This window comes from Platichthys flesus, chromosome 7 (genome assembly GCF_949316205.1).
Source record: "Platichthys flesus chromosome 7, fPlaFle2.1, whole genome shotgun sequence".
NCBI classification, from domain to species: Eukaryota; Metazoa; Chordata; class Actinopteri; order Pleuronectiformes; family Pleuronectidae; genus Platichthys; species Platichthys flesus.
Window position 1 is genome coordinate 7,669,459 of NC_084951.1, and position 13,399 is coordinate 7,682,857.

The following is a 13,399-nucleotide window of genomic DNA, read 5'->3' on the forward strand; positions in this document are numbered from 1 at the left end:
CTCCTCACTTCCTTGCTACAGTAGTCCAGTGGCTGACCACCTTTTACAAGTCCTCGGGGAGCGTTTCTCTGGAACGGCGTCACCATGCCTAAAGTCTTAGTGCCAGGTGAGTATGGGCAGAAAGATTCTGGGACTTGAACTTGCACTCTCACCCTTAGAGCGAGAGAGAGAGGGAAAGGGTTAACATTAACTCACACATGATTATAAAGTTTGATTGGAGGAGACCTACACCAAAAGAGATTTGGTTCTGCTTTTTTCCATAGAAAGTCTTGGCCGACAAATTCAACACGTTGAAAGATAAACTTGACCCTTGTGTCAAAATGCCACCCTCATGGCTGTTTGCTAAATAAAGCGCCAGCTCCCAAAACTTTGCACAGATCCTTTTAATGTACATTGTTAGGGGGTCAAGCCCCTCCCTGTGCAGATAATAAAGTTTGCCAGTGCCATTCTGTCTCTGACAGACGGCTCTGACAGCTTCAATGACAGCTTCATTGGGGGTTTAAATACATGTGATTCTGACAATTAGTACGTACTGACTAATACATCACAGAGTGTCATGGTCCCAGACTTTGAAATTTTTCTGAATAAAGGTACTTTACCTTCTTATTCAGTTTAGCAAATTATTCTTACACGGAATCCCTGAGAGTTTGGGATTTCGAGCAAGTAACAGATTCCAACTTGTAAACACGGGAGTTCCTGAGCTCAGCTGAGAGGATTCAAACTCCTGTCGTTGAACTCTGCAGCTTCAGAATGAGAAACATGAGCAGAATCATTTAGATGGAGATGATTTGTCTGCAGATTCTCACAGCTCCAACAATGACATGTGGTCAAGTTGTTCTTGGAGGATCTTTACATTCCTTCCTGCTGTATGCCTCATCATGTCTAAAGAGCTCAGCCCACCAAGGCTGTTCCAAATGCTGGTGTAATGGTTGCTAATAATACCAGGCACAGGGCAAGAGTTCTTTAAAGGGTGAAGAAATGGAAATGGAAATGTTGCAGCTGCCGTTTGAGGAGCTTGACATTCACAGATATTGGGGTTCACTTGTGAAGATTTGGCAGCTATCAGGGCCAAACCGGTTTACACTCGGTGGTGATATTGTGATGTGACTTTTGTCATTTCGCACCAGTGTTGACGTGCAAGTCCAAGTCCATGCAATGTTATTAAGTCTAATTTTGAAAGGTCAATTTAGCCAAATCCTCCCAAAACACAAATTGATGCATTACTCTGAAGGGGTGTATCTATGCAGAAAGATGGATTCATCTATCAATAGTTATCAAATGTAACAATAATGTATCCTGAACACTGCACAGCCACACAACTTACTCTGGAACATTTTCAAGACTATTTTCCCCTACAGGATTAGTCGTAGTAGTTAGCCAGGTATATTTCTGTGGCTCACTTGCCTGTGTTTGTGTTTTGAGACATAACCACACTTGTTTTGTTTCCCTCTAACCACCAACATCCAACACTGACTGTGACTAATCCAATAGAAAGGGGTAAGTATGAAGCTGGGGCTCTTTTCATGAGGAGCTTGAGAGACAATGTAAAGCATTACAAACGCATGGTTCACCGTAAAGATGTGCAACAGTCTTATTGTCAAATGTTCTTTTTTCGAAGGTGTGTGTGAATGCAACATTGTCATTTGGATCTTGGTAAATGAATGTCTAGTCCATATGAAACAAATTATGAAATACAGTGGAAGTGAACATTTATTAATCTAATGTTCAAATTCATTATCGGTTTTGTATGCTTCTCAAACACAGCAGAACAACTGAACTGAAAGTGAACATTTGCATTAATAAATGTCTTTTGCAGAGTAGCTCGCTGACTCTTCCACCACGGGGAATGTGTCGGTTTGCAGAGCAGCACACAGAACCCACTTGAACTGAGCTGCAGATGTGTTTGAAAGGACGGGCACAGATTGTTTTATCCCTGAACGTCAGGAAGACGCATTGAATGCATCTTCACGTGCATGGATGAAGATGATAAAAATTGGTAGAGGTGCAGCGGTGGAGTCACCTCACCTGAGAATCAGGGACCGCTGAGGCCAGAAGGTCACCGCTGCATGTGTCGTGAAGGTGCAGCTGCAGAGACCTCCAGCGGTTTGGTCCAACTTTATTCAAACAATGATTGCACTAATGCGTCCTCTCCATAACCAATCCTCACACTCTATGTCACCTTAATCCTACTGATCCATTTACACTCACATTCCCACTTATCTGTTCCAGCCTAGTGTGTCGTTCCATCGCTTATATTCTCACGATATACTATTGCATGTATTTTCTAATCTATGTTACAAATTGTGAATACTGCTACATAATATGTTAGGACAGCTCCTTGTGTAATTTGACTTCATTTACACAGATTATTTAGTTATGCATATACCGTAGATCAAAGTAATGGGATTATCAGCTTCGTGTATAACACCTTTAATGTAACATGTTTTAACCCCATACTTCTTTTTGGGTTTTATTCTGGATGATGCTACTCTCTTGCTGGGCATAATCAGGTCCACAGAGTAAGTATGGATGATGAGACGTGGAAACCAAAACCACTTTAGTCCTGTGAGCTGTGCTTTATGGTTGTGTTAGAGTAGAAAGCCTTGGCTCCTGGCTAGTAAGTGCATGGAACAAGTAGTTTGTTGTAGAGAGTAGTTCCTTGTAGCAGCTGTCAGGAAGTAGCCACATGTGTGTATTTTTGTAGACGTCTGTTTAAGTGCTGTTGCTTACAGCTTGGTTCACAACTCCATCTATTTTTGGAACTTGACCCACTTTTCCTATCACTTTTTTTGGACATATTGATGAATTGTGATCACAACGGTCTCATCCTGACTGATGGGGTGCAAATCCTAATTGAAGACGTTAATACACAACAAAAGATGACAAGAAAAGTGGGACTGGAGTTGAGCTGTACACACAGTACATTAAGCAAGGCTGCCCAATCTTGTATCCATGTGTCTCGAGTCAACTGGGTGTGTGTGTGTGTGTGTGTTTGTGTGTTTGTGTATGTGAGTGCTCAATAACTGCAGTTCTTGTATATGCATGGCACCTTGTGTTTGCAGCCCAAACTGGAGGTCAGAGTTGCAGACTTGTAGTGCCTGAGTCAATCTGTGGTCATGTAAGCGACGCATGCGCTGGAGTCTTTGCACATCAGTTTAGGTAACGTGTATGATTTGTATGTCATAGATCCATGATCATCTACTGTATGTCAGTGTCCAATGTCCAGCTTTCAACGAGTTATTTGTGGTTTGCTCCATGGCCAAATGCTATGAAGGTTAGTGAGGATGCGTTTCTGTCAATAACACAAAATGTCTCTGCTGTGTGTGACAGAGACCGATGACAAGATGAGAGCCTTCGCGGAGGAGGTCTTTGCGTCTGAGACCAAAGACGAGAGCGTCCGCGATGAGATCTCCATGTTTGACGTGGCTGAAGACTGTCCCATTATCCACACTGAGATGGCCTTCCATCTGCACACTGACGATAATGCTGAGAAACGGTAAGACAAGTCAAGGACTGGACACCGGGAATTAAACTCCACCACGATGTGGCTGTCGTCTGTGTGCCAATAAAAATCTTCAACTGACAATTTTAACATGCAGTACTGGTTTACCTCATTTACTGTGCAACACGTTATCACCATGAACTATTTTTAATCGCAGTTAATGTTATTCCTTGTCTGTTTTTTTACGTCCTTGTCTATTGTTATGTATTCATAATCCTATTAGTTGTATTTTTGTATATATATTAATATTATATTAATTGGCTTTTATTTATGTATTGATAATAGCAAATTTGAATTTACAATGATTATATAGGAATTCCATTCTATTCTATTCTACGACACAGCAACAATGTGACTGCATTGCTAATATTAACTTTTGAAAGTTTTGGTCGTCTAAGCCTCGTCTTTCTGTGTCCACAGCAAGAGGCTCCAGCGTTGCCGCACCGTTGGCTTGCCCACAGTTCCTGGAAAGGATGCTGCTGTCCCTGTGGAAGTGGGGACCCCCACCTACCTGGACGTGCCTGACTTCCAGAGGGTGGCCATCATTGGAGACTACGCCTCTGGGGTACTGTGCACTGTGCCTCCATATACAGCTGAAATTGGGTTATTTCAGAAATTTCCACTGGACATCTCTGATGATTGAACTTGGCTTGAGTTGATTTAACAAAGTCTCGCCTAGTTGTATCTAACACAACAATTTAAATTCTCTGAACCACAGGTGGATAAACAACTTAATTATTAAGTGCCTTTCATCTTTTCTTAAAACTAGAAAAACGATGGCGTTCTGTAAAGTTTATAAGTATGAAATTGTATTTGATTAATTTACTGAACAAGACATTTCGGGTTGACTTCAATATGCAATTTAAAACATGCTGTTCATTCATAGAATTAAATGCTCGAAACAAGACATTTCGGGTTGACTTCAATATGCAATTTAAAACATGCTGTTCATTCATAGAATTAAATGCTTGATATTTGTCTATGTGGGCTAAAACAGCTAGCTCAGAGTTAGCTTAGCTTAGCATAAATATTGAAAAACAAGGGGAATCAGCTCATCTGGTTCTGTCTGTGACAAACAGGACATAGCTTACAGTGCTTAAATTGTCCGAATTAACTATGGTAAATGATATATTTAAAAAAAAAATTCTAGTCTTGATGGTTTAATGTCTTTCCCAAAGACGGATTCAAACCACCAAACTTATGGTTATTGGATGACCCGCTCTACCTCCTGAATCACAGCCGCCACTATTAATGGTGAAATATTAGTGGGTGTCTTTAGCGTAGCACTGGTCACAAAACTGTCTCCTTCCTACTTGATATGAATGAAAGAGGTCTTTACACTAAATTTCACTGACTGTGTGTGTGTGTGTGTGTGTGTGTGTGTGTGTGTGTGTGTGTGTGTTTGTGTGCGTGTGTCAGGGTCAATGGTCAGTGGCCTCTCTAGCAGAGGCCCATGAATGGTGTTCAACTGAGAGCGGTCCAGGGTTTAGGTTTCATGGCAGTGGCTTTGACATTTACAAAGACACTTTGCTTGAGCTGGCTGATATTTCTGCTTTAGCTGGTCTAATACTCCAGATTTATTTAGATACACATTATATAACATCTTATCACAATGAGGAAATGACTGCTTGTTTAGCTTATAAAGCATAAAATGTCCACAAAATGGGAAAAGAGATATGAAGATTTTTTAAACATAAAACTGTTGATCACTGCAGTTTGCTGCATGTTCTCATTTTTTGTCTCGCTTAGTTAATGTCCAAAAACAATACATTTACATGTTTCAAGTCAGTCTTAGTCTTCTCGCTGTTAGTCTTTTAACAACAATAATAATAATAATAATATTTTCCACAAACATGGATGGGTCATCATTGTGTTTTGATCAGAAAGCTGTTGACCATTGCCGTTTGCAGGATGTTTTTTCTTATGCGTTATCCTTAAATCTTTAACGATAGGATCATGTAATTTAAATAATAATGATAATACATTTTATTTATATCATCTGTAACATTTGTCATATTTTAGGTGACCATGGACGACTTTGAGCTGTCCTGTAAGGGTCTGTACCGCGCCCTGACCATCAGGGAGAAGTACATGAGGCTGGCCTATCAGCGCTTCCCACGCACGGCCTCGCAGTACATGCGTGAAATGGAAGGGGAGAGCTTCAAACCTGAGGACCAGGTGCAGCCAGGTCAGGAGAAAGGGTGATGGTGGGGTTTGCATCTATGACTTCAGCTACATTTATTATATTGGTCTCTGCCATACATCCTCAGTCTTCACTCGGCTTCCCGAGAATGGAGGTGACCCCTTTGACATAAAGGAGCTGCCGAAGAATCTTGGCTACGTTGCGCGTATGAAGGACGGCGTCATCTACGTGTACAACGACGCCGCGGCTGCAGACAAACACCAGCCCAAGGATCTGCCCTGCGCCGACTACGAGACCTTCATCGATGACATGAACTTCCTCATCGCTCTCATTGCACAGGGCCCGACGTGAGTCCTATGAGTTGTGTACTCCAGCATTTCAAAACTCCCCCTGTACTCTATGTCCTCCCCCAAGACCCCAATCTTCTTTTAGATGACCCCCATGCTTGACTGAGCGTTAAATGCTTTACTATCAACGCTGGGTGTGGTCCTGGGGAGCCACAAACGGACCCTTGAGATGTCCAAAGCTAAATTATACACAACAACAAGACACTTATGGAACTTTTTCCACTTTCCACATAGATTCAAACTGAATTTGACTGTCACAGCCCCATTGCTACTCTCACAGCTTTAAATGTGCAGATCGTGACTTGCTATTGTTTGATTTGCAGGAAGACTTACACTCACCGCCGCCTCAAGTTCCTCATGTCCAAGTTCAACGTGCACGAGATGCTGAATGAGATGGAGGAGATGAGGGAGCTGAAGCTGAACCCCCACAGGGACTTCTACAACTGTAGGAAGGTAGACATTTATCATTTGATTATAACATCACACATATAATGCTAAAGGCCAATCTTCCTGCCATTTTCGTTTTGAGGGTCGTGACAAATTTTTGTTTTTGTTTATTCTTCATCATCATTGAGATTTTTGATCTCCTTTTCATAAGACCTGAGAACAAAAAACATTCACAATCAGCAAATAAATCCAGCGCAACAAAGAGTTAATGATTAAAAGTGACAAAACAAGGGCTTAAAAATTCACAAGAGTCATGAAAAACATCAGATAACTAATATTTCACCAATAATGTAATACAGCAACTCATTCCATATAAAAGGCCAAGACCTTTTTAATAGAGCTGAACCCAGTTGTGCTGACATTCCTGTGAATGTAGGGGATAACTGAAGTGATGTGTGTGATTAGGTTTTAAATGAGACAAGAGAAGTGAGGCAGTTTTGAACATGAACAACATGAACAACATTATATGACTGTTCCTCCACTGTAAGGACTGACAGAGTGATACAGACTCCTTTGGCTCTTTACAAGAAGCTGAGTTGGACTTTACATTTTTGAGTTAAGTGTTAAATATGTACTTTGAACAACAGTCTACTGTCAAGCCAGATTCCTAAGTATTTGCATGAATCCAATGTACAATGGGTGTAGTTCCTACAAACACTTAATAAAATCAGAATCAGAATCAGATTCTTTTTATTGCCATGTATATTTGCACATACAGGAAATTGCCTTGGTGTGGTTGGTGAATTAAAGTTTGCACTCTTGTCCTGTCAACACTTATCTCAAATTCTTTACCCAGACTTCAGGTCATGTGAAGTAGATCATAAAGACTCAACGACCATTTGGTTTTCTGTGATAGAAAAAACGTTATGATCATAATAAAATTAGAAAAATTTAAATATATGCACATTTAAATAAAACTTTGAATTACACTGCATTCTAACATTTTCTAAAATTGAGTCTTGTCATGTGTATATTAAATAGAGTCCCATGCACATGAAAGATGAGATTCATGATGTATCATTTGCCACTGACTCTGCACTTTTTGGACTCACAGCTGCTCTGCACCCTGTATCCATGTCTTCAGCTCCTCCATGAGACCGAGCAGAGCTATTACATCACATGAACCCAAACCCTCACTGACCATTTCTGTCTCATTTCAGGTTGACACCCACATCCACGCCGCCGCCTGCATGAACCAGAAGCACCTGCTGCGCTTCATCAAGAGGTCTTATCGTGTGGACGCCGAACGCGTCGTGCACAAGCTCAATGGCCGGGAGGTCACCATGAAGGAGCTCTTCCAGTCCCTCAACCTGCACCCCTATGACCTCACTGTGGACTCTCTGGATGTGCACGCTGTACGTTACTTGTAACCTCATTCGATTTGAACAGAAGAAAAACAAAAGATTCCTTACATTTTTGGAAATGTTAGCATCAGCATTCTCCGAGCACTGCTATACGTTTTTTTTTAATTTTTTGTATTCATTTTTTTATTTGTTTAACCCTAACTACTATCAAGAAAGGAAGAAAGGGAAACATTTGCTGTTTTTACATTTTACCTACATATCAATACAAATACTAATACTTACTCAAGGGTTTAATTCAATAAACAATTGATTAAATAATTAAACAAATTAACGAATGAATAGATAAATACATGAATATATGTTGCACAGTGAGATGATGGTCTGGAGAATAAGCTAAACAAGGTATTTTTCAAGCTGTCAAAACAATACAGTAATTCATAAAGAAGACTTGGCTGGTCATATTACAGGGGGAATATGACTTAGGATTGTGGAGAAGACCAACCATGTCAGTTATGACATGGAGACCATCTCCAGAACAATCTGTAATTCGTCTTTTCAATTTGTTGCTATCAATCTGACATATTTGCTTTTAATGCGCAATCATTCAGTAAATGATAATCATGATAACCTTTGTCTATATAGCATATATATATATATATATTTTTTTTTGTAACATTTAATGCAGCTCAGGGTGCTTTGGGAGAAAAAGGTAGTTCCATCAGATCAGATGCTTAAAAATATATGAAGGAATTAAAGGATATTAAAACAACCAATGAAGTCACTTTGAAGATAGAACAAAGTTAAGATTGATTAAATGCCAGACCATTAAATAATCTTGGAGCAGTTTCTTTGTTTCTTTGTTTGTATTCTAATGCTATTTTTTGGTTGTTTCTCTAAAGGGGAGACAAACCTTCCAGCGTTTTGACAAGTTCAACGCCAAGTACAACCCCGTGGGAGCCAGCGAGCTGCGTGACCTGTACATGAAGACAGAGAACCACATCAATGGAGAGTACTTTGCCACCATCATCAAGGTGAGTTTCCATGAAGTATAACATCTGTGATATGGAAATTGGACGATACAAAATTATTAATTCATAGTTAGATCAGTTGAAAACCCTGAGTAGCTCTACACTGCTGACATCAAGTTGACATACAAGAAGTAATATTTATTTTTTTACATTTACCAACTTACCTACTGCTGATTTGAGAACTAGAGGATCAAAATGATCCGAGCCTGATTGACGTCCTTTTCTGTAAACCAGGAAGTAGCCAGTGACCTGGAGGATGCCAAGTACCAGTTCGCCGAGCCTCGTCTCTCCATCTACGGCTGCAAGCCCGACGAGTGGAGCAAGCTGGCCGGCTGGTTCGTCAGGCACAGAGTCTTCTCCCCCCACCTCAAGTGGATGATTCAAGTGCCCAGGATCTAGTAAGTTGTCAATTTCTGACAGCTATGAGAAAGACAGATAACTATTACACTGTTGAGGATAAATAACATTCCCTACCAAACATATAAAAAAAAACTGCTGCTTCATTTGACTATGTAATATGTTGTATGTTATATGTTATATAGTATGTTTTTATATATAGTATTTTATATAGTATGTTAGTATGTTATTTTTCTATTTGTAAAGTCTTCTACTGTGTAGATGTTGCCTGTCAGGTCACAAGAATTTCACTGCTCCGATGATGCTGTCATTGGTGTGTATGTGAAAATAAACTTTGATTTGATTTGATTATAGTTTTAATAACAGGGAGTGAGCTTGAAAAAAAAGGAAAGGCCTCAAAAGTCTTAAAAAAGTGTCTTTGTACTCTCCCTCTTCCATCTCAGCGATATCTTCAGAGCGAGGGACTTCGTGCCCCATTTTGGCAAGATGTTGGAGAACATTTTCCTCCCTGTGTTCCAGGCCACCATCGACCCGCAGTCCAACCCGGACCTCAGCATCTTCCTCAAGCATGTGAGTCACAAACAAAGGCCAAAGATAGATTAACCATGAGTTAGGTTAGAGGTCATATACACGGAGAGCAAAATGAATAGTCATTTATCACCGTTTTTCCTCAATGCTGATTTTTCCTGTGGGTCTCAAGGATTAACCATCTTCCTGGTTGATGTGTAGGTGACAGGTTTCGACAGTGTGGACGATGAGTCCAAGCACAGCGGGCACATGTTCTGCACCAAGAGCCCCAAACCAGAGGAGTGGGACATCGCCAAGAACCCCTCCTACACCTACTACATTTACTACATGTATGCCAACATCACTGTGCTCAACCAGCTCCGCAAGTGAGTAACTTTGCTTCCACATACACAGGAATATCAACATTGTTTGTCTGTTTCCTTATTTTTTTTTGCATATCACCTTGTTTCTTTATATTTAATCTCCTCTCCTAAATATCACTATGAATGCAGATTTAATGAGTACAGGTCAATCGTTCCTCTAAGAGTCTCCTTTCTGTAGCTTAACACTTGTTTATCTCCTGCACTCCAGACAGAGGGGGATGAACACGTTCATGTTCAGGCCTCACTGTGGAGAGGCTGGAGCCATCACCCATCTGCTGGCTTCCTTCATGACCGCTGACAACATCTCTCACGGCCTCAACCTCAAGAAGGTCGGTCCTCCCTTTATGATACAAAATGGTAGCGGAAGTTCAGGCCGTCTTTTTGACATGGTCTGAGATTTGCGATTTATCCTTTGAGTAATCCTGCAGTTTATATTTAAGACATTTTTTTCTGTGTTCGCATCATATCTTAAAGACCAAAGTCAAAATACCAGGCTTTGACAAATACTATCATGAGCTGACGTAAACTGTATCAGTCATCTGTCTCACCCTCTTCTCCTCCACCAGAGCCCCGTGCTGCAGTACCTGTACTTCCTGACCCAGATCCCAATCGCCATGTCCCCTCTCAGCAACAACAGCCTGTTCCTGGAGTACGCCAAGAACCCGCTGCTGGAGTTCCACAAGAAAGGCCTGGTTGTGTCTCTCTCCACAGACGACCCCATGCAGTTCCACTACACCAAGGTCTGAGCGCACAGGGAGAGGAGGCCTTTGATGCTAGTGTAGACAATGGGGCAAACTGTGCTGTGTATAACGGCCATTGTATTATGTACATGCTTAGTCTTTGTGTCACCTATATATTCTACAGGCAAAGTCATATATTGCACACTCCAACACAAATACAACAGAAAGGGCAGTGAATAGACACAAGTAGACAGATTAACATGTGTATTCAATGATGTTAATGATTCACCTTTATGTCCACAGGAGCCCCTCATGGAGGAGTACGCCATCGCCGCCCAGGTCTTCAAGCTCAGCACCTGCGACATGTGTGAGATCTCCAGGAGCAGCGTACTGCAGAGCAGCTTGTCTCATGAGGTAACGCATCTCATGGACACCTTCAAAGGCAGTTGTGGACTTTTAAGACCTTTAGGTTCAATCAATCAGCATCAAATTTCAACTTTAACCAAGATCCATGAAAGATTCACTGGGAAATCTGTGAAAATGTCAACAAAAGCCAGATCTAACAACGGTGAAATCAATCATAAGACCCCCCAGGTCTCGTTATAATTCCGTACAGTACTTTTTGCAACAAATCAACCAACCTTCGCACAGGAGTGAAAACACAACCTGTTAGGTGGAGGTATTAACCTGTGAGATTTGTCTTTCTTTATATAGGGACAACAAATTTCCTGAAAAAGGGATATTTCTGATTTATTCTCATATTAAAACCAACTGGTGACTTCCTTCCCCAGGAGAAAGTCCTGTACCTGGGTGAGGACTACCTGAAGGAGGGACCGGAGGGCAACGACATCCGCAAGACCAACGTGGCCCAGATCCGTATGGCGTACCGCTATGAGACCCTGTGCTACGAGCTCAACCGCATCAAGGAAGGCCTGAAGGCTGAGTAAACAAAATCACATCCGTCGTAACGCTTGTCTGTATTGGGATGTAGAAACGTTTCTAAATGTGTTTTTCCACCGCGACTCTTAATCCAGTTAGGAAAGTGACCTACTAACTAACAAAGGATGTTCTTTCCTTTGGGAAAACATGTTTGTCTGGATTTCTTGTACATCACAGTATGACTGTTCTGTGTGGGGAAACATCATGTATTGGAGTGAAAGGAAATAAAATGTGAATTTCTACGAGTGTCAGCTCCATTTATTTGACCTGTTTACATGTGTTGATTTTCTACCACCTCAGCATTCAGAGGTTCCTCATAAACCTGTGAGTGGTATGTCGTTCTCTCTTCGAAGTTTCCCTGTATAAACACTGTCTCAGCAGAGTGAGGAGGGAATATAAAGGTGCATCAGACTTTATTGACCTGATGTGCTGCATGATGCATCACTTCGATGCTCACTGATTGTCAGATCCTGCGGCTGCCTGCCACTTCTAGGAAAGACACACCCCTCCCTTTACTGCACCTGATCCTAACAGCCCGGGCAAAGTCGACATTTACTTTATCTTAGTTGAGTTCAAATTTTGTTTCATGGAGTCTGAGATCTCTTTTTAAAGTTATAACTATGGAGCAAATCAAGGTGTTTGAAAGTATGAGACTATAGCTTAAGTTTGGTGGCCCTATGGTTTGTCCATAATAACTAAACAAATAGGATATATATTGTCTACTAGATGTTCTCAGTCATCTCTTATATAAAGTTAGAGTTTCACAGCATTCCTCTTATCCATCAATTTCAGTGATAAACAGCAATGACGCAGTTCCTTGTGAAATAGAGAGTTTGGTTGAGTTTTTAAGGAATCTGTTCTTGTGGAAAAGCCCCTTTCCAAGAATAATAACATTTCTCCAAAGCAAATCAAAAACTACATTTTACTTTATCGATGTAGAGAAATTGTGAAACCTAGGAAATAACCAGCGATGCAGATCTTCACAAAAACACACATTTCACATGTGTTTTTAACACTGTTTTTAACAGTGTCAGCGCTGTAAATCACTTCCCTGCACCGAAACATCAGGACTTTATATATGAAAGTACAGTCACAGCACAGTGTGTATATTTCCCAGGACACCTGAAGACATCACTGTTTGTTCATCGTTGACAGCTGCAGGAGTGCAAATGATGACGTCTTCTCTCTCTCTCTCTCTCTCTCGCTCTCTCTCTCTCTCTCTCTCTCTCTCTCTCTCTCTCTCCCTCTCCCCCCTCTCTCTCTCGGGAGGATTCAACAGACTTTTTCTCACAGTCTCAGCTGCGTCAAGCGCTGGTAACGCTGACATATAAACCGGAAGTCAGTTTATTGTACAATAAAGTGCTGTTATTTATATGACATGACACGATCTCACAATTTATTCATGTGCAACCCTCAAAGGGAACAGAGCTTTTCAAATAAGAGCTACGAGGCTCTGGAAAACCATTCCTGAGGAAATTCAGTTTTTCAGTTATTGTACCATATATCCGGATTTCCCCTCATTTGATCAATATAATTGGTGGAGATACTTAAATCTACTTAAGTCCTTTAGTACATTTTTTTATGTATTTGTTTTATTTTATTTGTGAAGCACTTGTAACCTTGATTTGAGAAGTATTATTAACCCTATTAACCTTTTTGCCTTCCAAGCAACAAATTGGAATGTGATTGGCTCTTGATGTGCACTAGTCCTGCCCATAGTCATTATATATGTAACTAAACTACGCACTTGCTAATAACACTA

The 13,399-nt window shown here is 40.9% G+C and overlaps 1 protein-coding gene across 2 annotated transcripts; it reads left to right on the forward strand.

Moving 5' to 3' along the window:
- Window positions 1–11,879, forward strand: ampd1 (adenosine monophosphate deaminase 1 (isoform M)). 2 transcript variants are annotated; one of them, XM_062392693.1, is made up of 15 exons: window positions 1–106; window positions 3,331–3,496; window positions 3,923–4,067; window positions 5,525–5,690; window positions 5,773–5,992; window positions 6,316–6,445; window positions 7,600–7,794; window positions 8,643–8,774; window positions 9,006–9,169; window positions 9,572–9,698; window positions 9,858–10,021; window positions 10,227–10,347; window positions 10,585–10,758; window positions 11,002–11,112; window positions 11,490–11,879. In XM_062392693.1, exons 1-15 carry the CDS (start codon window positions 85–87, stop codon window positions 11,643–11,645), a joined length of 2,193 nt encoding a protein of 730 aa, XP_062248677.1. In that variant the 5' UTR covers window positions 1–84; the 3' UTR covers window positions 11,646–11,879. The 2 variants fall into 2 exon arrangements, with proteins under 2 accessions (XP_062248677.1, XP_062248678.1); XM_062392694.1 differs by lacking the exon at window positions 1–106 and adding an exon at window positions 914–2,519.
- Window positions 11,880–13,399: the final 1,520 nt, after the last annotated feature.

Coding starts and splice junctions, on each gene's coding strand:
- ampd1 (XM_062392693.1), top strand. CDS start 85: ATGCCTAAAGTCTTAGTGCCAG. Junction 107..3,330: donor GCCTAAAGTCTTAGTGCCAG/GTGAGTATGGGC, acceptor TGTGTGTGACAG/AGACCGATGACAAGATGAGA. Junction 11,113..11,489: donor AGAGCAGCTTGTCTCATGAG/GTAACGCATCTC, acceptor TTCCTTCCCCAG/GAGAAAGTCCTGTACCTGGG.